This window comes from Ammodytes marinus (assembly GCF_949987685.1).
Source record: "Ammodytes marinus genome assembly, chromosome: 7".
Taxonomy (NCBI): domain Eukaryota; kingdom Metazoa; phylum Chordata; class Actinopteri; order Uranoscopiformes; family Ammodytidae; genus Ammodytes; species Ammodytes marinus.
The window spans coordinates 27,517,205-27,541,007 of NC_137211.1; the positions used below are offsets into that span (position 1 = coordinate 27,517,205).

Sequence of the window (23,803 nt, forward strand, 5' to 3'; positions counted from 1 at the left end):
TTTCCTTTCCTATCTACCTTTTTCTCTACTCTACTTGCCCTGGTCTTAATGCCATCAGGTGGATTTGGGATGCAGTTCAGATGGGGAGAAAAGCCCAGTTCAACCAATGTGCCACCCTCCTGTTAAGAACAAGGGCTGTTTAGTCTGGGGGCAGCCTTCACTTCTTTGTGTTTGACAGTGCGCACACACACACACACACACACACACACACACACACACACAGACACACACACACACACACACACACACACACACACACACACACACACACACAACTGGGCCTATCTGTTCCTCTCCACCATCACCTTCCTATATATTCCTAGTTCCTTTCTCTTCTCTGTCTGCCCCTCTCTCCTCCTGTCTCTCCTTTGCCTCCCCCCCCCCACACACACACTCCCCCTGTTAAGAGCTGCTTGTGCACTCAGCACTGCAGATGAGGCCTCTGCATCCCCCACAGTCTGCCAGGCCTCTCTCTTTCTCTCCCCCACACCACTCCTGCACTCCCGCCCGCCTTCTACCCCCCCACCCCCTCCTCTCTCTCTCTCGCCTTGTAACAGCATAGCAACACTGACTAGCCAGCCAAGGAGGAGAGTCTTGCCTCTCTCTCCCTCTCTCCCTCCCTCCCTCCCTCCCTCTTGCACTGGGGTAATTTCCCTCCATTTTAGATTCCTCATCCAAGGGCAGCAAAAAGATGGGATTTTAATTGAATACTTGGGAGGTGAAAATATATAAAGTCAATATAGGCTTCTTCCAATCTCAATTTACTGGTGGGTTTTAAACAGTGACTCGCAGATCTGATTTATCCCCAATCTGGGAGAGTGCCTTTCATCAAATAGTGCACCTGCAGCAAAAGGTTAATAATACAGTGTTCTATTTCTAACCAAGGTTTTTCCACATCATTGATATCTGAAAAACACATCCAATATTCTGGTCCGTCAATTTCTTTTCTCTTTATAAACACCTCGATGAAAAACACCTCACCTCAAAAACAGCAAAACGAGGCGTTCAATTAAGGTTAATTTGAATTGTGACACATAGATTTGATATAACCAACTGGTTATGGAAACTGGACAGCAATATTCTTAACATAGTGTATTTTCAAGATGTTAAAAGGCAGTAAACCCTAATTCTGAATGACTTAATACCCTGAAATTGTTCGTGCAAGTTGGTGTGCAACTTAATTGGGGTCACCAAGCAATGCTGCTTATTCTTGGAACTACTTTTGGCTACTTGAAGACAGTATGTCCGACCTGATTGGTTGATTAAATATTCACTTGGCTAATTTTAAATGTTACTTAAACACAATTAACAAGGGGTCATTTCCATCCTTGTTTTTATCACCCTTCTTGGTCACTTGTAGACTCAACAATTCACTTTAACCTAATTTAAAAAAGTTAAAAATCTCATTCACAAACCAAAGGCACCCTTTGTGGCCACTGTTTTTAACCATATAAGATCACATTGTTAAACTAATTATCAAGTTTAAAAACAAAAGTAATTTCTGAACGAAACCTGCAACAATATAATACTGTAATCATATCATATTGAAATTTGCTTATTCAGCTTGGTAGCCCAATATATTTGTATAATTAAAAATGTCAGTGGATTGTTGTTCTGATGATCCCTGCCTCCCTACATCAATGCTTATAAAACAAAAGCAACTGCACTGGTTTGCAGCGTTTATCTTGGTATGCAATGTTTCAACTTTGAGGAATGTTTTGCAATAAGATATTTAGTAACATTAGGTTGGTGTTTTGGAGATTAAAACATTAAAACTCTTTTTGACTTCTAGAATTCAAACTTTATGTGACCCTTACTGTGGTATAGGGTTGTTATGAGTTTCTTTCCCCTTACATTTTGAAGTAATTATGCCCCAAAAATGAATTTCCTTAAACAGAATTTTTTATTATCTATTTAATTATCTGGTGACTGACCTTTCAGATTTATCATGGGGACCTCGAGGTTAAAAACCACTGCAAAACGGTAGTGTAGACAGCCATCGGCAAACCATGGAGTGCATTTCGCACCATTACCCAGTCATACATTTAGCATCCAGTGAGATGTACTCTACAGCCCTTTCAACCAAAAAGACAGCACTTAACACTGATGTACAACTTAACTAGTATTTACGTAGATGCCGGATGGCCTGTAAAAAGGTCTTAGCAACCAGTATATATTGCAGTTTATAAAAAGTTTAAGTACACAGTAACAAACTCAAAGCTTTTCTAACTATTGTTAAACAAGAATACTTCAATTTTATTTTATTATTTATTTTAGTACTTATTTTGATTATTTACCATTACATTTTTTGTGCAATCCTTCTGTGCCTTACTTACAAAGAAATGTGCACAGCCAGCCAGCAGTTCAGTGAGAAGCACAATTACAGCACTTTATTGTTCAATGCTTAGGTGAAAAATAAAAACATACAACAAATACACACAATTCAGAGAACATATATTGAACACAATTTTTTTCAAAAAAAAAAAAAAAAAAACTTGATGGTAGTTACTTTTCAGTCTAGTTGGGCAAATTCAAATCCAAATTGTGAAAATCAAAAGCAAACTACTCGATGCCAATGTGCATAAGACTGCAAGAAGTAATTGAAATGCTCCTTTATACTTTAAGAGAGTAAGAATATATTGGAGCCACTATTGTTTCAGAAAACATTTAAAAAAATAAAATGTAATCAAGATAGAAGCAAAAACAAAAAAAGTATCCCATTTATATATAGATATATTATTTTGCAAAAAAAAAAAGAACCCCCCAAAAAACAAGATTTTTAAACAAGAAAAATACCAGCCACCAAAGGGACAAAGGTTGTTAAGTATACCAATGTAGAACATATGAGGCTACCTTACACACAGGTAATAGCAAATATTTAAGGGTATATGTACGGCAACATATGTCCAAACATGTCTAAAAGGCTGTACAAATTTACAATACCCATCTCAGTAGAATTACATGAAAAATTATGGATTATCTGGTCAGCTTAAAGCTTTACCTCACAACAAATCTTAAACCACACTTACAAGTTCAGTGGCCAAAAACAGCATAAATAACTCCATAACTCCATGTAATAAAGTATATAGAAGGCCAAAAGTATTCTTATTTGTTTCGTGTCATTTCACTTTGCACCCCTTATCCCACTTGGGGGAAGAAACATTAAAATGTTGCCTTACAAATCTTTACAACAGCCCTACCTGCTTATTGAGTCCTGCCTTTAAAATGTAATTGGATGGCTTTGTTATGGGAGTTTGGGCAAGTTGAGCTTTATCACTTCCTCCTTCAAAAGATACCCGAATGTACAAGGGGAAGCGTCCTTCAGTTTAAGGTGAGGCAGACTTGTTGGTGTGGATCAAATCTTAAAGTATGTGTGAGTCTTTTTTTGATCTCTTAGACCTGTTGTTTTCCCAGCTGGGCCCTGTCTCTCCCTCTCCTCGCAGATGATGGTACAAATTTAGGAATAATGATGGGCAGAGTGTCTCTTTCTTTAGCTGTTTTACTGCCTGAGCCCTCAGTGAGCCCAAAGCCATTCCCTACATGTGCCCCTGCCTCCTCATCTTCATCTTCGTCATCATCATCATCTTCGTCATCATCATCATCGTCATCTTCTGACATGTCATCTATATCTGAAACCATCTTGGCCCTTGTCCTTGGCACCATTCTCTCCTCAGCTCCACGACAATGTTTATTACCATGGAGACGTAGCTCTCCCTTTCGTGCATTTCTATCCTTCTGATGCACTCCTTCGTCGCTGTCGGAGTCAATGGCAATGGGCTCGGAAAGGTCTAGAGGCAACTGCTGTGGTAAGGTGCTTTTGTTGATTGTCTTGGTTTGGTCTCCTCTTCTGGCACGGTTTTGGGGTTTGGGGGCAGATGGTGTTGTTTTAGTACCTTCCAAAGTCACTGTTGTTGGCGTTCCCTTTCGTAGTGGGGTCAGACCACCGTTTGCAGCTACGAGCTCCCTGTGTCTCCGGAGAGCCTGCTCCGACATCCCCATACGCATCCTAGATGTACGCCTCTTGCCGTGTCTGCCGTTGTACGCGCCGTCCTGGACAAACGACAGCTCGTGACTCACTTGGCTGAGATCGTGCATGCTGAACCCCAGCAACACGCTTGCGTTCTGGGTTTCGCAGTCCTGTACACATTTCCTCCTCCTGTTGACAAAGTGACTGGATATGTCAGTCTTCCACAGCCACAGACTGGCCGCCAATTTCTCTACCTCCCGATGTGTTGGATACGGCGCTTTATTGAAATACTGTGATAGAAATGCCTTTCTGCATTCGTACGACCCATCTTCGTGTCCTTTGGGGTCGAGAGCCAGAACTACAGGGTCATCGGGATTTTCTACAAACTTAGAATGATCCTTTGGGTAGGCCCTTTCCCCGGGAGGCCTCCTTCGTTTTGGGGCACTGGTCTCGGAGCTATCAAAGCTGGCTCGTTTGAGTGCACCGCTCTGAGCCTGGCAAACCCGAGAAGATTGAGCTGGCCGGCTGTCCTGCCCATTCTGGGTTTTCCCCACACCTCGACAGTGCACCAAGTGTAAAGTGATAGTGGAAGCGGTCATGTTACTTGTATAAACCCCCAAGCAGTGAATGCACTTGTAGGTTAGTTTCTTTTCTACAGGGTGGACTGTCTGAATCACCTGGTGCCTCTCTCTTAAGTGGTGGGACAGTGAGTCCGTGATGGGGCCTTTGAGGATGGAGAAGCAAAGAGGACACAGTGTCTTGCCCACATCCCTCTTGTACGGCACAGATGCCTGTGCGACACTCTTGGTTGGTACACTGTCGGTGGCTCCTGGCGGGGTTTTGGGCTGGTGCTGAGGCATCAACCTCTTGCCTGATGATATTATGGAGGCAGAGGTGTTGTTTTGAGCGTGAAAAGCCACTGACTCCTCTGGTGCATCTCTCATGTTGTATGTAGTGACAATCAACTGAACATTCTTGGGATTGCCTTGCTGCAGAGTAAGGTCAAAGGTCAAGGGAGAATCTGTGCGTGGGCCAACGCTTTCATCTGGATGTGACTGTCGCATGTGGGCCACCATCTTCTCAACATCATTGAAGGTTGCACGGCAGTGAGGGCAAGAGAGGCCGTGGATCAGCATATGGTTTAACAATGTATCACTTGGAAGATAACGGTTACAGTAGAGACACTTGCTAGTGAAATTGTGGATCTTCATGATGTAATTGGCTACAGCGGGCACCTTCTCCGCTTTGTGCTCTTTCTCAAAATGTGCACTGTACACATTCTCTGGGAAAAGCTCATTGCAGATGGTGCATATTTTCCACTTCTGGGTGTAGGAGGTGCCGAGGACCGAGGAGCCACCTTTCTTGGTGGTCACAGAGGCTACGGTAGTACCTGCTGCCTGGACACGTGAACCCAGAGGGTTGGATTTGAGTGAAGACGAGGCCACAACTGGACTCCTCAAGCCGCCGCCTGAAATAAGCTGCTTTGCTGCATGTGACTGTTGAGGCACAGAAACCTGGGCATTCCCTGGTAAACTAACCCTCACTTGGTGGCTGCCGATAGAGAGGGACTGGTTGGTCCCAGTCTTTAATCGTACGGCATCATTTTTCATTAGAAGACTTGAGTTGAAGCCCGTCTTTGATGCAGGGACAACTCGTCCCATCTGCTGAAGGGCCGGAGACCTGGTAGTGGCCATTACGGCTCCTTTTGGGCCCATCCCAATGATGGTTCTCTCCCCGAGCATTTTGGGGGGAATCATGTTGACGGGTTTGGGACGGTGGACAACGACACTGGTGTGCCCGATCATGGCAGTCACCTGGTAGCCAATCCTCTCGTGGTCCTCAATGACATGTTGAACAAGTGCCTCATAGGTCCTTGGAACAAACAGACATTTCTTACAGTGAATCTGGTTACTGTTAACATTGTTTGTGTGACCACTCTCAGTTGTTCCTGCCGTTCCACCATTCTGTGTATTTCTTTTCTCTCCTGGTTTCACTATGTAGGGCTGGGCCACTTGCTGGAAGTGTTCCCGGTAGATGTGTTTCCGCACTACGTTGTACAAAGGGTCCCTGTAGGTGCACTTCTTGCAGTAGTACACCGCCTGTTCTATACTGTCCCCAGTCCTCTTCAGCATCCCATCCTTCATCATGATCCCACCGGCTCCTGCCACCATACCACCAGGGCCCTGCCGCACAGTGTTGTTAGGCATGTGGAAAAGTTTGATGTGTGTTTCCAGAGTCGTTTTGTTCCCATTGTAAGTGCAGTAGGGGCAGTTGAGCAAAATGTTGTTCTCAAAGTCCTCGTTGTGGACATTGCGGAAGTGGCTCTTGTATGCAGAGAAGTACTTGGATGAAAACAGGCAGCCTGAGCAGCAGAACGGCTTTGATCTGTAGTCCTGCAGACAGAAAGGTGAGAAAAGGCTTAGACTTGGAGACGTTCTTTGTCTGATAGAATTAAAACTTGATATTGTACCTTTATAGATCTTTTTCTTATTTTTTTTTATACTTAATTCAATACAATATTTCAAAACCTTACATTCAAATATCAGAATCTCAAAAATGGGATATTTATGTGAAATAAGCATATGTGTGTGTCACATACCTGGACTTTAGTATGTGATCGTTCCCACATGCACACATCTTCCCAGTGAGTGTGCTTTATATACACCTCTGGCGGAATATACTCCTTATAGTCCTAAGAAAAAGAAAATTACAATCAATACTTGACGCTAAAACAAAATCATTTGCGAGAATATTATTTGAAAACATTTACAAGGGAAACACAGTCTTCCTTTTAATGGTAGAGTCAGCTTGTTTTCAAATGAACTTTTTGGGAAGATCAGTGAATATCTCTTTGTGAGCTGCTACCTGTCCGTACTGTGTGTGCACGGAATAAAAATCCAGTGTTAATACAAAAACCTAGGCTCTGTAAAGGCAGGCACATAATATTACAGAAGTATGCAGGATAGTAATATGTGCCCTTCCGACAGCCACATAATATGGACATGGTGTCAATGTGCGTAAACCTATCACACTGTATCCATCCATCATGAGTTCATAGATTCCTGACTTCATACATTCTCTACATGTATGCAGCAGTGCTTAGCATCCTACTGCTGTATCACTACCGCCCAGCACATTTCCCACATATGTTCACATGTGTAACAGCTATCCAAACAATAACTATTATTTTACCTCAGCATGGGATGAAAATGTTGATGGGAATATACATTTGAGGACATAAATGTTTTGGCAATTTCAAGGCAACTTTCGAGGAAACTAAAAAAATCCATACATTATTTCATCCTTACAGTAAAGACAGACACACAGTGGAATCACCATCGTTATGAAAAGAGCACACTCACATCTATGTGATCTTTACAGAACTCTAAGCCGATGTCTCCCAGGACCTTCTTGACATTTTTCCTTGCTTTCCGCAGACTGATCAGGTTATTGACCGGTAGCTGGAACATTCTGCCCACCTGAACAGAAAAGACAAATAATACATACAGCATGTTATGTCTTTGTGTCTTATATCAGCAACACAATTTAGAAAATGAACAGTTCGCTCGACCTAACTTAACTTGTCTTGACAACTCAAAAGGAAAGCCTTGATCAAAAACCTCTTCCGGACATGACATTCACAACAGTAATGGCTTTAAGAATCTGTTCAAATATAGATTATCTGCACTTTAAAGTTGTTTGTAACTTAAATGTTTGTTAGCGCTTTATTTAGACACGACCTGCAGATTAAACGACTATAAGACACAGGTGATGCCATACACATGGCTGCCATTGGTTTCACACTCTCCCACTAATTGATAGGTGGTTATATTGAACAGAGACACACAGCCATGCAGCAGCAGAGGCAGCTTAGAAGGAGACCGATAGCTTCTAAACACTTAAAAAGTTCATTTAGTCTAAGCGAGTAGGACGCTATTGACACCACTTTGGCCGGTGAAAGATGTGTGCTCTGCCGGCTTTTCTAGCGACTAATAAACTCATGTCACCACTGGTATAATGACCAGGACGAGGCGTTCTACATTTGAAAACACTATAGATCAGTGCGTAGCCGTTAAGTTACTGTTAATACAAACAGAGCATTTCCTAAGGCTGCAGCTTCACATCAAAAGCATTGTCACTGGACAAACGTGAGTTGACTTTTATTTTGAAGACAGAAAGGGACAGGAAGGTTGCGCTGACACAGCCCCTCCCCAGCCCAGCAGCGCTCCAGTCACTAGCAGCATGTCTTCTCCTGTTCTTTCACTAGTTCTACGCGGTGAAAAAGAGAGCACAGAAAGCTTGTCATTTGCAATACTTGTAACCCTGCGCTCACACCAAAAGCTTCATGAACGTTAGTGGCATTCATTTTCGTTTACGGTACTTTTCTGTTTTCAGCAAGATTGTTGTCATGTAAACATGGCCTTAGCTGCCTGGAGCAAAAAGATAGACATACGGTTTCCATACAAGATACTAGATAGGGCTAACCGACCATCCATCCAACCATTCATTATGTGTTGGTATCACTAACAATACGTTCAGCATTAATGATCTGTTTCCAAAGGGCTGTTTAATGCATTAATATATCCAAAAGGACTGTTCCAACGCCTCTATCCAATCAGAGCTCCATGTAGTGAGGTCAAAGGTCACTGTTGAAACATGACATACAGGCAACTCAAAACAACAACAAAAAAACCAGCACAGTACCAAACAACTGCAGTGAACCACTCACAGCTAAACAGAGAGGGTCGAACTGAGAGAGCGTGAGCTTCCACCAAATGTTAAGTGAAGAGCCAACAGAACCAGAGACATCTCTGTCCATCTGCCTGTATGTTTCAGTGTCTTGGCCTGCCTGCCTGATTGCTGTCTGTTTTCCATGTGCGCTAGAATAAGTAAAAGACACACCGTTGTCCCCTTCCCCTCTGTCTTGTCTCTCTTGCCTGCTTACTTGTAGATAGTGCTAGAGAGAGGAGAAGAACCATTATGTAAGCCCTCCTTATACTGTGGCCTGCCCCCTTTTTCTCTCTCCCTGCTGCCTCGCAATACCGTCACAGAATGGCGCCTCCTATTGAGTCAGCAACAGCCCGTACAATATGTCTGCAGTGGAGGGGGAGGGGAGAGGGAGGGAGAGAGAGAGGGAGGGAGGGATGTTAGGGGGGAGAGAAGGAGCGAGAAAAGGGGGGAGGGGAAGTGTGAGGGAGCTGGGAGAAGAGGAGGGAGGACAAACAGACAGACAAACAGACAGCCAGGCTTAGAGGAGAGGGAAGGGAGGGACATATGGGGGGGAAAGAGGCTGAGGGGGGAGACAGAAAATGGAAGAGGGTGATACAAAGAGAGAGAGAGAGGGGGGGCTGTTAACAGACACATAGGGGAGGGGTGGGTGTGGGAGAGAAAGGGAGAAAGGAGAGAAAAAAAGCCATGGAGAGAGGCTGAGTAGGAGGGAAGGGATGGAAAGAAGGAAGGAAGCGAAGAGGGGAGGTAAAGGCGGTAGGAGGCTTGCTTCGCTGAAGGGCTGCTGGCAGAAAAACACATTTCCCACTTCTACTTGGTTTGTAAAAGAATAAAAACAAGGAGAGCCTAAGAACCTTCAACCACAGATTTCCTTAAGTTCACCCTCAGTCCACTTCACTGGGACACGATAGCATAGACTGCTGCTGTTTACACTTCTCTTTTAAAAGGTGTCGATGTTTACTAAAGGGGGGAGACCACGCCAGTGTAATCCATATTAACATTGATAGCAGAAAAGTTTGGGATGCTTAGTATAAATACAGTCGGGTTAAGTGCCCAGTAGGGTGAGCACCTGTTAAAAACGTATGGTTGTCTATATATGAGTTGAGGTTAATGATCACAATATGACACTTGTCCTGATAAAGCCCTCATTAACCTGGTTCAAACACGACGTATGAGTGTATCACAACAAGCCCCTTGAAATTGGCTGAAGTGAAATAATATTCTGATAACCTCTGGCGTTATGGTTATTCAAATGAAATGAAAACTTGAATAATTTAACAAATAGCTATTTGAATTATATGCCAAAATCTGTCTGGAAGTCTCTGTTCAGATATGTAATACACCATCGATGTGCATACTAGCATTTCTCGCACCTGAGAAAACGAACTCGCAAGGTCTATTCGTGATACATGTGTATGTATGATAACCACATTGTGCGTTGTGGTATCGTAGGTGTCAGGGAATCTCATTTCTGAACATCAATCTGGCAGTATCCAGAGATCGATAGCTTTGGCAGGGAGCTGCTGCCACTGACAAAGAATAGGGACACACCGCGCTAAGTTAGCATGCTAAGCTAGCCAACTCGCAAACAACAACATGGGCTTCCACAACTAGAATACTGCAATTTCTGTCGGAAATGTTGCCCTGAATTTGACTGTGGCTGTAAACAACCCCAAATGGAGAACTCATTACACTTGAAGATAAGCGGAATCCCCCTGACTAATTGAAACAAATCGTTGGCTATATCGACAGCCAAGTTAACATAGCTGTTCGCCATCACCGTAGGTAGGTAGCAACGGCTAACAGCATTCACAATATGACAGATAAGTTTACCTGCTTTTACATCAATTGCTCCCGCGAGAGAGAGATGTGTCAACTCAGGAAGGCTTGGGCGATGTATAGACAATTTCGCTTTAGTCGTAGATGGCGATATTATCCTTTCAGATGACAATTATCCTCGTGGAGGAGGGACCAGCTACCCGTCCGTCGGTCTATCTTCCAAACCAGACTCTCCTTCTCACCGACAAGGGCTATACTTTTCTTCCCTCTGGTCGGCGAACCAGAACACATCTATATACTGTTGTAGCAGCCGGTAGCCACATCTCCTATTGTCGGGCTCAACTCCCTGTGTTCCCACTCATAAGATAAATGTCCTAAAGTGTGCCTATTTCCCGGCAGTCGATAAAGCTTTACCCATTCGTTCTCTTCTCTGACAGACAATACTCATCCAGTTCTGCAATCTGTCCTATCCAAAATGGCGCAAATAAAATGGGCGGAAGTGACGTCTACTTGATTAGCATAAAAAACATTTTTTTATTGTGGAAGCCTTGGGAGCCCGGTTCATTAAAACTCTGTATTGGTCTGGATATCAATGTTGCCAGCAAAACATCTTTTCTATATATATATATAGAAAAAAAAAACTCAGCTGTCCCCCATTGTGGCCTCAATGGCGCTGTGCCTAGCAGTATTGGTCACGGCCACAGATAACGGCCCATTTTTAACAAACTGGGAGTAGTAGTATCTTACTTTCTGTATGTCTAAAGTGTCCGGAGTAGGGCAGCCCCAAAAGCAATGCAATGTGGCTCAGCTATCTCAGAAATAAATTGTGGGATTACATTTTGCCCTTCGACCCCCTCATCCCTGTTCAAATGTTCATTTAGCAATTACCAGACATGGGGCCCCTCTACAAGATGTAATTAATTTGGTCCCATGCACCTCAAAGTACCAGTTTATTCTGTATTCTGTTAAGGTGCATATTCCCCTTAAAATTTAGATAAAAAGACCCAATCAGTGCAAAAGCCAAGAATAAAATAGATAGAATAAAATGAGAAGCGGTCTTCTCTATAACCCATTTTAGATTTTGACTACTTGTAAGTAAAAGAGCACAACCAGAAACAACAGAGTATACATAACAACTCATTTATTTTATACAAACAGTAATGTGTTAGCTGGGGAACATTTCCTTAAAAATCAAGTGACAACTGTTTTAATGCAGAATTCACACAGCTGACTGGATAAGGAATGGCGATGTCTCCTGCTCATTGAAAAGCATGATGGGAATGTTAAGCACTATTTTCCTTAAGTATTCAGGACAGCTACTGAATGGGATTTGGTAGAGGCTATATTCACTGCTAACAGGGGAGAGAGATGTCTTCCTTGTCATTTGACGTCATGTCATTGTCTGACCATATGCAAGTGCCCCCCCCCCACCCGCCCCCCGTGTGGGATCTCCACACTTGAGTACACCACTGATCATGTTGTGGCGAAAAGCGTGACCAGTCCTTTGACGAATGACACAATCTCATTCCCTCCAAGTTTGGACTCTCCATAAACTCGATCCACAAAGGAAATTGGTACCTGTTTTTTGGAAGAAGAAGAGACAAACATAGTGTTTCAGTTCACATTCAAAACATATTCAAGACGCTGGGACCATCTGTTCACAGGTTAAAGCTGCAGTTGGTATCTTTGGATGAATAGAAAGATTTCATTTTGAACCCCAACACCACAACCCTTCCCCTCTTCTCTCTATTGTCCTTCCCTGATGCTCTCTCCCTCCTGTAGCTCCTCCCTACTTGACAACGATCGTAGCTAGCAAAATGCCAGATTACAGAGCCTAGGCTGTGAATTAACAGTGGATATTTTTTCAGCAAACACACACACACACTAACACACACGCACGCATAGCGGATCGTGACAACATATTCAATGATTTTGACAAAAAGTGATTCACTCTCAGGTTTAAGACAATGTGATAGAAACCATTCCTTTAACTGTGCGTGCATTTTTTGAAGGAGACATGGACAAAGGTCGCTCATCGCAAATTAGCTTAGCTCAAACACTGGTAGTCAAGGGGAGCATTAGCCTGCTGCCTCCATCGACCGTCATTAGATAAACTTCATAACATCACTAAACAGTCCTGTGTGCTTGCCTTGTTGGGACTTGTTTATGAATTTGAATCAGTTTTATAAATAAAATCAGTGGTCTCTTTGTGGTCCTGATACAGAAAAAGTAGTTAGATCTCCCTTTTTGTGTCACACAAGTGGGTTACATAGTTAAATTACTCTTATTGATCTGAAAAATCTATGTACACTCAGTATAGAATATTTCCCCCAAAACATATATACGTGAGTGAATGGATGAACAAGGGCTTCACCTCTCCGATGGTGTAGTTGAGTTGCCTGGCGCGGACGATCATCTCCATCTGAAAGACGTACCCCTTGGACACACACCGCTCCACCAAGCTTTCCAACACCTTCTTCTTGTACAGCCTGAGATCAGTGATAAAAAGAAAAGAAAAAAACAGCAGGAGTGTGAGAAAGCATAGCCCCCATGCAAACACAATACAGTCACAGAGAGCCACGTAAAAATTCACATCACTTACCTGAAGCTGCCTGTGAGGTCTGAAGCACCGGGTCTCAACAGCACCTGAGTCACAAAGTTGGCCCCCCGACTTTAAACGAGAGAGGAAAGTCAAAGAAAAGAGAATATCAAACCTCTCAACCTCTATTTAAGAACAGGTTCATTGTGCCACTGATGAGAATAATTTAAATACAGCTATGTGTTGTAAACTGGCAGTTACCTGATGAGTTTTCTGCGTAGGTCCCAACCGTACACCCCTCCATCCCCTTGGTATCGAGTGCCAGACACCAGATCGTAATTACCTTTCTTCTGCATTCTGACAAACAAGACAAAAAAAAGGCCTTGACTAAAGAAAAGGAAATATATGCACAATTTCTCTTCCAACTGTCATTAGTGGCAAAGTAACTGTCTGAATATGATTCAATATTGTTAATATTAAATGTGTTGATAGAAAAATTAAAAACAGTTGAATGAACTAAACCATAGGATAGGAAGTGCAAGGTTAAAGATTCATTAATTTATAATTTCTTCTTTATTTTGAAAAGAAAGCCAGTATGACACATCATACAAAAACACATAACATGAAACAACAATAATTATAAAGTGATAAACAATATTTATAAAATAAATGGAGTGTCTTTGTCCTAAAGATGGATACTTACTCAATAAACTCTGGGATAAATTTGGGCTGAAATAGAAATGGACAAAATCGGTCAAATATCATGCAGTCCAAAATGTATGAAATCACAGAACGTATATTATTTCACACAATACTGCAATTACATAAAATAGTTATTATTGCCCCACAATGAAGCAAGCTGCACTCACATGATGGGAAAGATCTGCGTCCATTATGATGATGTAGTTCCCAGTAGCATGCTTTATCCCGTGGATATACGCAGTGCCTTAGGAAAGAAATAGGAGCTCGTCAGTCCCTGATGAGGTCCTAAAAATGAATACGCCAATTTTTCCACCGTTTTGAACTTACCTAGGCCTAATTTTGATGCTCTTGGTCGTAGAAGCTGCATCAAAAAACAAAAGATTGACAAGTCAGTGTAAAGATTCCATGCACATTCTTTTACTAGAACCAACTATTTACAGAAGAGTACGGTCTACACCTGCTACAAAAAGTGCAATGAGATAACCTATTGTGATACAGTACAATATAAATATAATTTGATTAAATGGTAGTGGTAGAGAGCGAAACAAATCATAGCCAAAGTTGTTATGTCTATGTATGAAGCCTATTTACACAATTATTAGCCTATACACAATTCAATACTCCAGTTTATGCTAATTGAATTATGTAATACAATATGTTAACATCGTATCTGCTGTTGGGGTACTTATGTTTAACTGGTAATGCGTGGGTTTAATAAGGGCTACTTCACTTACTATCTTATCTTCTCCATAGATCTTCTCCAACTGCTCTGCCACCTCCAATGTCCCATCTGGGCTTCCATCGTCAATGACAACGATCTCGTAATTATATCCACTGTAAATAAAGTACAACAAGTTATATTGGAGGTTGGTGACTGAAAATAAGGATACAAATAAACGCTATATTAACTTGACAGGGCAAGCATGTTACGTTGAAAACAACCGGTTTCTCTCACAACGTTAAGAGCTCAACGTTAGTGACAGCTCACCAATGGCATTAAGACAACAGTAGCTAGCAATAGCCGAGCAGCTTTGCTGGCTTCCAGGAAACTCACCTTTCAGCGAAATATTTCACCAAGAGCCACACTATCAAAGGGAGGTTTTCCCTTTCGTTGTAAGTAGGCAATAATACTGAGTATTTGTCCCCATTGTCCTGATTTGGATTCGATTTGGGCTTTCGGCTAGCCATGGATATGTGACTGTACTGTAACTTCTTCTTCTTCTTTAGAGTTTATTGACAGTTGGCAAACCAACTTGTAGGTGCATTACCGCCACCAACTGGACTGTAGTGTAAACAAGAGATTCAAAAATAAAAAATAAAATAAATATATAGGCCTATATTCATTTGTGCTCAATCAATGTATCTAAAAGCAAATGTGTTATAATATACATTGCCTGTTATTTCCCCCAAAAACCGTGACTGTGAAAATGTGTGTTGTTTTGCCTTGCAGGTGGTTTCTCTGGGTATTGTATTTCTTGCAATGAATTGGTGTGTTCAAGTGTAGGCCTAGGCCTACATTTTCCATTTGGATCTTTGCCTATTTTTATGTAGGCCCAATAGCCTAATCAATTTAAACCTGTTTGATCAATTATTTTATTTTCTCAGTTACGTTTGAAGCCCACCTTCCTCCCATCACCAACATGTCTTTGTAAATTGTAAAGCCTAAAATGTCTAATGTCCCAATACGTCTCCTGCCATGTCGTTTGTGCTTATGATGAATGTTTTTCCTTCAGCTTTGCTCAGCTGCTCAAATTCATTCTCATCTATGTGCCTACAGGAAGATGTATTTGCTTATTCTTCTTAAGGTCTACACTTAGCAAGGGGAATAACCAGGGAAGAATTGATAAGAATGCATCACCAATCCTTCCAAAACTCATGAAATATGACCCATTGTGTTCTCAGCAGTCTGTTAAAATGCACTTTGCAGGATGCATATCACAATGCCTGTGAAGATTGACCCAGTATGCCAGCATAAAAGGGTATGGTTTAACAGAAAGTACACAACAAAGTATTAGCCTATGCATTGTGGAAATTTAAATGAAGGGTCAGTATACACAGGGTGGGAGAGGTTGGACGAAAATGGGATTTGATTTGAAGGGAATATTGGGGAAAGAGAGAGCTACTTCACTTATTTTTTGGAATAAACAAACACATGGCTGGCTTTAAAGTCGAATAATGTAAATAAATACTATCAGAGAATAATGTAAAATAGACCCCGTTCTACGCTACATACTCCAGTGCGGTAGGTGGCGCTATGCACCTAAAGCTGGCATTGCAATCCGCTATACAAGTCAACGAAGAAGAAGATAAACCCAACCTGGCACTGTTGACTTCCCAGAGTTGGACTGTTGCTCTCTGGACTGACTGCAGTAAGTTTGCACATTTTACTCAAACTTATAGGCTGGTCAAGATGACGGTGCGTATCTTTAATAACACTTTCTTGAATGCTGTTGTGTTTGCTGCTGCGCCAGGCCAAACTGTATTTTAAAATATGACCATACTTTAAAACAAACCGTTTCTGTGTCTATCTCCTCATAGCTTCATTTTAAGTTAGCAGCTGGCCAGGTCCGTTAATGTAGATAGACAACTTAATTCAAACGTGTATTTCCTTAGTTTGAGCCTTGTGGGTATTATTTAAGTGGAAATGAAACAAAAATATAAAGTCCAGATGTTCTAAGACGATAGCCTAGGCCTACTACTTATTGGGTTGTTATATTAATACCAAATTAAAGAGTCGCTCAAAGCCACTGATATGATGTTACTATGGTCTAAGCACATAGGCTAATAATGCATGAAACTTGTAGATCTGAAATAAACACGCGCTCTTAATGTAGAGATTGATGTGTGTGTGTGTGTGCAGACCTGTGTCAATTCAGGATTGACACACACATATACAGTAGCCCTGGGCACTCTAAGTATGCGAGTAAGTGATGGTTTTGAAATATTAACCCGTTGTTACTTGGCCTACATCCAGAAAAAACTGCTTGTTTAGCCTATTTGCAGTACACTTGTTAATCTAGGTCTATATCAACAATACAGCCTAATGCAAGCGAGTGAGTGTCAACAGAAGCGTTTTGAGCGGTGTGTGTGTGTGTGTACGTGTGTGTGTGTGTGTGTCTGTCAAGTGAATTGGCTCTCCTCTGGTAATGTAAGAAAAGGCTTTTAGTCACTTGTCACTCTTAGTTACAAACATGATAAAATGATATGTGGCACAATGACATTTAATCACACACACACACACACACACACACACACACACACACACACACACAAATAACTGATCATTTAAAACAGCATAATTCCTGTTTCTGAGGCTTCGACATCCAGAGTTCACATGGACTACATATTAAACCTATCAAAATAACAGCCCAGGAGAGGACAACAAAATAATGAATTATAGACTACTGCTGCTGTACGCAAATACACAAACTATCTGTTAAACACAATGGACATCTGCATACCTGTGGTGATACACAAGGCAACAGAATTACAGTGGTGGGGAGGGGAAGAAGTGCTGGCACTGCACACAGCATGGTGCGATGGGGTGAGGAAGAGACGTGATGGAAGAGTCCCTAGTTTCAAATACACTCTGATACACTCTCATTGCATGCTTTGAAAAAAGTGATGAAAGTCGGATATAACATTTCTGTCTGGCTTAATATCTAACCTGTTTGAAATTGTTTACTTTAGCCCAACCCTAGTTTGCTAATAAGCGAGGGAAGACTGAAGGCCTCTGCTACTGTTGAGTTCATCATCTTAAAATAACTCGATTTATGTATCATAATTTGCTGTCCGACTGTTGTTAATATTATGTCTTGGCCACTAGCTGATGGTGGTTGTCAAACTAACATAATACTAATTGTGCAACCAAGCCAACATCGCAGCAGACACGTTTACCCCTCTGACTACTTCTACTAATTATGTAGTACTTGTTGTATGTTAGGCTGCATAATTACTGTGTAAACACATGCAGCACTATCTTAACCCTCTTTCTCTCTCTCCCTCTCCACAGACGGTCTCTCTCTCTCTCTTAAAGCGATCCACTATGGGTCCTAGGAAGAGTGGAACTATACCTTTGGAGATGCCTTTTCCACTGTAGCTGTCTTTGGTTTTACCGCTGAACCTGGCAGCCCTTGCATGGCGTGCCCTGTCCAGTTCCTTTGCAAGGGACTACGCACCATTGGATTAGTTCTCCTTTATTATGCCTTCTCTATAGGCATCACCTTTTATAACAAATGGCTGATGAAGGTAAGTGAATGAGTTTATAAAAGCAAAATTACTTTTCCGGCAATTACCCTGTTTCTCTGTACTGAATAGCATGTCTTGGGACCCAGGTTAATAAAGTTCATCTCTAGTGTCTTCACACCTGTGCACACACCTGTGTTTTCACACCTGTCGTGGGTTGTTGGGTTGAGACAAACTCCGGTTTGTTTCCGCCCAAGGTGCACATCTTTTAGGAATTTGTGAATACAGAATGCAGTTGTACTTGGCACCAAATCACTCTATAAACACGATTGTAGCATGGGTTATAGCAAGTTTTCACTTTGTGGTTCCGAGACACTGAAAGATCTATACCTCCACAAGTCCTTAATGGATCACACTGTCTGTATGTCTCTCAGGGCTTCCGGTATCCCCTCTTCATGACGTTAGTCCACCTCACCATCAACTTCTGCCTGTCGGCTCTGGCGCGGCGGGCCATGCAGTGTTGGACTGGGAAACCCCGGGTGGTTCTGAGCTGGACAGATTACCTCCATAAAGTCTCTCCCACAGGTGAGGTTTTAGAGGAGACTTGATACTCTTTACTAACTGTTGAGTAGGCGGCACAAAGTATGCAGGGAATAGAACAGCAGACAGATAGTCAGCTGTTATCAGTAAACACAAGACTGACTAAGCTTTTAAGTGAAGAATACCTAACTAAAGACTTGCTGACCGACTGAAGTCCGTATTGATACAAACATTACATCACACCTAAGGGGAGAATTGAATATTCTGATAAATCAATACAGCATAACCATCAATAACAAGTACATATGCTTAATTTATTAAAGCATTTTTTTATGATCTTTTTTTAAAACTTTTTTCCTTAACCGATTTACAGTTCTCCATAATATGCCTAAAGTTATCTTTGTTATACTACCATTACCTATTTGCAACATGGTATGACTAGAACATCAGTTATTTCAATGTGTCTGGTTTCTGTCCTCTTACCCAGCCTTGGCCACAGCGCTGGATATTGGACTTTCCAACTGGAGCTTCCTCTTCATCACTATTAGCTTGTGGGTTTGTGGCTCGGCCTTTCTAATACAAGATTCTACTTCAATATCCTCGCTGTATCTGGCAGAAACCTTGTATCTCCATGCTTTGACTTTTTTCTTCATCTTCATTAAGCAGTGCTACTGGTCACACTTCACATCTGTGTGTGGGTTTTATAAGGTTTTAACCAATGAAAAGTATTTAAAAAAAAACAGCTTGTGAATTGACCATGAGTTAATTTGTTTTAAGAATACAGTGTTTTTTTCATGAATAATGACCGTTTTGGACATACAAGGTTTCTCCCCGGCAGTGACGATATTCAATATGAACTGACAAACTTAACATTATCACTATTGCATTGACCAAGTTATATTTAATTGTTTCCCCCCGTCTCTTAATTTGTCTCATTCAAGGTACACCATGACCAAGTCTTCAGCAGTGCTCTTTATCCTGTTTTTCTCCCTGTTATTTAAACTGGAGGAGCCGGTGAGTGACCCTCTTGAACTTCTAATATCTGTAAATGTCATGTGTTAACCACACAGTGCCCAAACTGGAATCATTTGCAGCAATAATTGTTTATTCCTAATTTCTATATTTTATATTTCTTTCATTAATTTGTCATTCCGGTAAACTAAAGAATGAAGTGAAAATCGAAAATGTGGCAAATTTTGTGACTCAGGGTATTTTAAGTAAATAATTTGACTCTTGGAGAAGTAAATGCCAAGTTCATTTTTCTTCATGGATATTGGTATTAGTGTTTAATAATTACCGGTGCCGGTGATGATGGTTTGAGATTTATGATAGACACAGTGGCTCATCTGTGGACCTCAAGGCTTAAGTCTCACACTCAATGTAATCGCTGTGTGCGTGGCCAGCAGTACAGATAAGATGTGCCTGGGGAGAAGCCTTGCTTCCCTGATAGTATTGACATACATGCTACATGTAATTCAACCCAGGTCAACCATAATAGCATAGTTGTCTTGTGTGTAGGAAGTATACACAATATAGTAGTGCAATTTTAAGTATAATCAGAAACACAATGAACATTGTAAGAGTTACAGTCTTTACAATGAATGATGACATCACTGTTTTCTATCCAAGGCCAATACAGAGGCAGAAAGCTGCCACCTTCTGGTCAGTCAGTGAAGTACAGCCTTGTAGGGCTGTAGCATGACAATATAGTCTATTTAAGCAAAAGTTTTATGTATGTTTTATATAATATGTGAAATAATTGATGAATACTGAGTTTCTATAAATTGTGAATGATATATATATTCTGTATATGCAGTATTTTTTTGTTTAAGCTCTGTTTCCACCAAGTGATTGTCCTGGCAATCTAAAATATATGTATATGTATTATTATTGTATTGTTATCATGTACTCTCATCTTCAGACACTTTTCATTCTTCTGCTGTGTCTTCTTACCATCTGTCCCTTTCTGTTTGATTGAACCAGAACTCCTGTCTGGTGGTGGTGGTCCTGCTTATCTTCACTGGTCTGTTCATGGCTACGTTTGAGTCCACCCAGTTCAACCTGGAGGGCTTCATCATGGTGCTGATGGCCTCCTTCATAGGGGGCATACGCTGGACCCTCACGCAGCTCCTCATGCAGAAAGCAGAGCTGGGTCAGTGTTAGTGTGTCACATTGAAAATCAATTGAAAAATCCAGTTACTTGCAAGTACAGACATACACTGAAATATATTGATATATCTCCTTCCCCATAAGCAAACTTTTAAATGATGAATACATGTGCAACAGAATTTTAGCTGTGCACTCAATACCTTCATCAGTTTCCAGACATATTCCGATATGCTTGGCCAGTTGGCCTTCAGATGAGTTTTCTTAAGTTTCAGAGGCTTTATGGTTTTAGAATTTCAAATTGGAGATCAATTTTTTAATATCACCACCATCAAAACTGAAATCAACATGCAGCTAAGATAAAATCAGCCCTTTTGACATGACTATTTGGATTTTATTTATTTTTTTTTCAAATTCATGAGATTTTAAAATGTGGAAACTCATGTAAGCTGTTGCGGAATTTTCCTCCTTTTTTAGAGTTAATTTTCATGTTGTGCTTTCTTCCAGGGCTCGCCAACCCAATAGATGCTATGTACCACCTCCAACCACTCATGTTCCTAGGCCTCTTTCCTCTTTTCCTGTATAATGAAGGTGAGTCTAGTCTTGTGCGGTGGTTAGTCATCCTCAATGTTTTCTCTTGTCACTGCTGTAAATGGATGACGTTCAGTCAATGCAACCAAACAGCTTTCTGTCTAGCTCATTTGTAACAATTAGCTGTTAGCTGCTGAGCTAGTGTGAGTCAGGCATTCATTCATTTGTAGATTAGAATCTGAGTAAGTTGATAGAGCCTATTGCCTTCTACATGCCCAGGTTTATGCAGGTTGAACACACACACACACACACACACGCACACACACATACATTAACACAATATTAATTTAAAACATTCGATAACAATGTGGTTCATCGTGATAATATATATTAGGGCTTTTCAAACTGCCTTTTTTTTAAATCACATTTTCTATATTTATTTTTTGAAACATGATTGTAGATTGTCCTTTCTGTTCCAGGCCTGAGCCTCAGCACCTCCGAGAAGTTATTCCGGGTGACTGATTCCTCCCCTCTCCTGTATTCACTCCTCACTCTGTCTTTCGGGGGCTCACTGGCCTTTGGTTTAGGCTTCTCAGAGTTCCTGCTAGTCTCCCGAACCTCCAGCCTTACGTTATCCATATCGGGGATATTTAAGGTATTTTTAATTCTATGTGTGTGTAGTATGACTATCTATTTGGTTTAATACAGTATATGAAAGTTCACTGTTTTGCTGTTGGTGCTTATGAAAGGCTAGTAAGCCAATACACCTATTTTTTAAACTCTACTAGAATTTGATCTCTGAAAATTGAACAGACCTGTCTAATACACACATTCTCTCATTGCCTTCATTGTGTTTTTTTCTGTAGGAGATTTGTATTCTGATTTTGGCAGCATCTCTGATGGGAGACAAAATGAGCTTTCTTAATTGGCTGGGATTCGCTGTTTGTCTGTGTGGCATTTCACTGCACGTGGGACTCAAAACCTATTCAAAAAGTAAGTCTTTGTTATATTTTTTATTATTTATTAAAAACTGTTGAGCCTCGCAGTCGCAATAATGTGTTGAATTATTAAAAATAATAATAATAAAATCCGTATGGAATATTCACCCATGAGCAATGTCTAAAATGTTTTTATCCACAAAAAAAAAATACAAAACATCTATTCCTTCTCGCTCATTGAACAATCCAGAATCTATGAACATGCAATACATTTTTCATTTCAACATTTGAACTACTTGACACAAGATATTCTTCTACTTTATTGAAAAGTCCTATTCTCATGCCCATGCGTCATTGTGCACAGTCAAGCTCAAACATCCAAGTCAAGTCAACAATAAGCAGCCATTTTGAGTGGAGGACGACCTAGCTGTTGACCATGTGGATTTTGTGATATTTTCCATCAGATAACGGCCCTTCTACAAGGCAGCTCAACAGTAAGAGCCCAGAGTTTGAGATGCCATTACTGCTAAACACAGACGAAAGAGAGGATGACTACTCTGCTGACGAAGAACAAGAAATCACTCTGCGGTGACGTCACATGTGATGTACTATGGACCAATGAAATCTCTAGACTCTTCACTCCTTTACAACTTGAACAGTGACATCACAGCTTTAGAGCTTGAAAAAACTGTAACACTCAAAGAGGAAACAGCCTTTTCCAGCTCTTGTCTTTCATTAATGTCTTCAGGCCCCGCTGGCCTCAGTATCAGCTGTGCATTAACTGTCTGCTTGAATCAAGCTATGATCTTTTGCCTAAGGGAACTGTCAAGAAAGTATTATGTTGGTGGAGAGCCAAGGATCCTTTGACATCTAATTTTCTAGTCGGTAATTTATCCGTGCTACTGTTGATGCTTGTCAAATGCTTGTGTGAGTATCTTCTTTCCTTGTGTATACCTAAATGGATAGGTAGATACATAATTTATTCATCCCTGAAGGGAAATTATATTGCAGGAGCATAAAATTACAGAATCAAAAATCAAATGTTCATGAAAAATTATTTAGAATAAACTTGTTAATTTTTTTTTAAATCAAATACATACTAGAAAGAAACCAGGAAGTGCCTGTGACGCTCGCGTATGTTTTTGGCTGCAACATAACGTGGTAAATAAAACAAAAAGTCCCATCAAGCACACAGGAGCGTTTAGTGACGTAAAGTTTATCTTTTGACCTGCTCCCCTTGACTAGCAGTGTTTGAGCTAAGCTAACCTGGATGAGCGACCGTTGCCCATTTCTAGATCAGAAATGCACGCAGAGTTACAGGAACGGGTTATGTCACCTTTCTTTGAGCCAGAGAGTGACGCAAAATACATTTTAAATAATTTATTAAAAAAATTATGATTATTATCAATAAATCTCTTGGTTGAGGGATTTTTCTCGATCAATTAAACAATTGTTTGGTCTTCAAGAATTGTTAGAAAAAAACATTAAAAATCTATTTCCTAAAGCTATGAACTAAATGTTTTGTCCAATTAACATTAAAACACAAAGAATTTCAGGTACTATCACATACACAAAGCTTTAGAAACTAAGGATATGGTTTGCTGACTAATTTTCAATCAACAATGAATGAACTGACTATATATATAGCTGTTTGAACCATTAGTAACCATGTTACTTCAAACAGCTATTGTTTAAAATCCTTGATGATTTTATCAGCCATTTAAGAAGTGAAACTTTTTGAATGTATTTTGTCCTGGTTTTCTGGCAAAGGCAGCATTGTTGCAATAC

The 23,803-nt window shown here is 40.9% G+C and overlaps 3 protein-coding genes across 4 annotated transcripts; 1 reads left to right on the forward strand and 2 right to left on the reverse strand.

Annotated features, from left to right (window-relative positions):
- Nucleotides 1–2,440: 2,440 nt before the first annotated feature.
- On the reverse strand, nucleotides 2,441–10,900 carry adnpb (activity-dependent neuroprotector homeobox b). Its single transcript, XM_080030298.1, has 4 exons — nucleotides 10,529–10,900; nucleotides 7,330–7,446; nucleotides 6,567–6,659; nucleotides 2,441–6,360 (listed from the first exon to the last, which is right to left on the reverse strand). The coding sequence occupies exons 2-4, from the start codon at nucleotides 7,435–7,437 to the stop codon at nucleotides 3,394–3,396; spliced, it is 3,168 nt and encodes a 1,055-aa protein (XP_079886424.1). The 5' UTR covers nucleotides 7,438–7,446; nucleotides 10,529–10,900; the 3' UTR covers nucleotides 2,441–3,393.
- A 992-nt stretch (nucleotides 10,901–11,892) lies between these two features.
- dpm1 (dolichyl-phosphate mannosyltransferase subunit 1, catalytic) lies at nucleotides 11,893–14,931 on the reverse strand. Its single transcript, XM_080031773.1, has 9 exons — nucleotides 14,770–14,931; nucleotides 14,450–14,549; nucleotides 14,043–14,076; nucleotides 13,883–13,959; nucleotides 13,717–13,742; nucleotides 13,275–13,370; nucleotides 13,077–13,145; nucleotides 12,849–12,963; nucleotides 11,893–12,052 (listed from the first exon to the last, which is right to left on the reverse strand). The coding sequence occupies exons 1-9, from the start codon at nucleotides 14,901–14,903 to the stop codon at nucleotides 11,948–11,950; spliced, it is 756 nt and encodes a 251-aa protein (XP_079887899.1). The 5' UTR covers nucleotides 14,904–14,931; the 3' UTR covers nucleotides 11,893–11,947.
- A 1,091-nt stretch (nucleotides 14,932–16,022) lies between these two features.
- On the forward strand, nucleotides 16,023–23,094 carry LOC307253400 (solute carrier family 35 member C2-like). 2 transcript variants are annotated; one of them, XM_080031429.1, is made up of 10 exons: nucleotides 16,023–16,084; nucleotides 17,728–17,963; nucleotides 18,335–18,485; nucleotides 18,928–18,991; nucleotides 19,382–19,454; nucleotides 20,424–20,592; nucleotides 21,054–21,137; nucleotides 21,557–21,732; nucleotides 21,944–22,070; nucleotides 22,480–23,094. In XM_080031429.1, the coding sequence occupies exons 2-10, from the start codon at nucleotides 17,853–17,855 to the stop codon at nucleotides 22,605–22,607; spliced, it is 1,083 nt and encodes a 360-aa protein (XP_079887555.1). In that variant the 5' UTR covers nucleotides 16,023–16,084; nucleotides 17,728–17,852; the 3' UTR covers nucleotides 22,608–23,094. The 2 variants fall into 2 exon arrangements, with proteins under 2 accessions (XP_079887555.1, XP_079887554.1); XM_080031428.1 differs by having other exon boundaries at nucleotides 16,041–16,131.
- The last annotated feature ends 709 nt before the right edge of the window (nucleotides 23,095–23,803 follow it).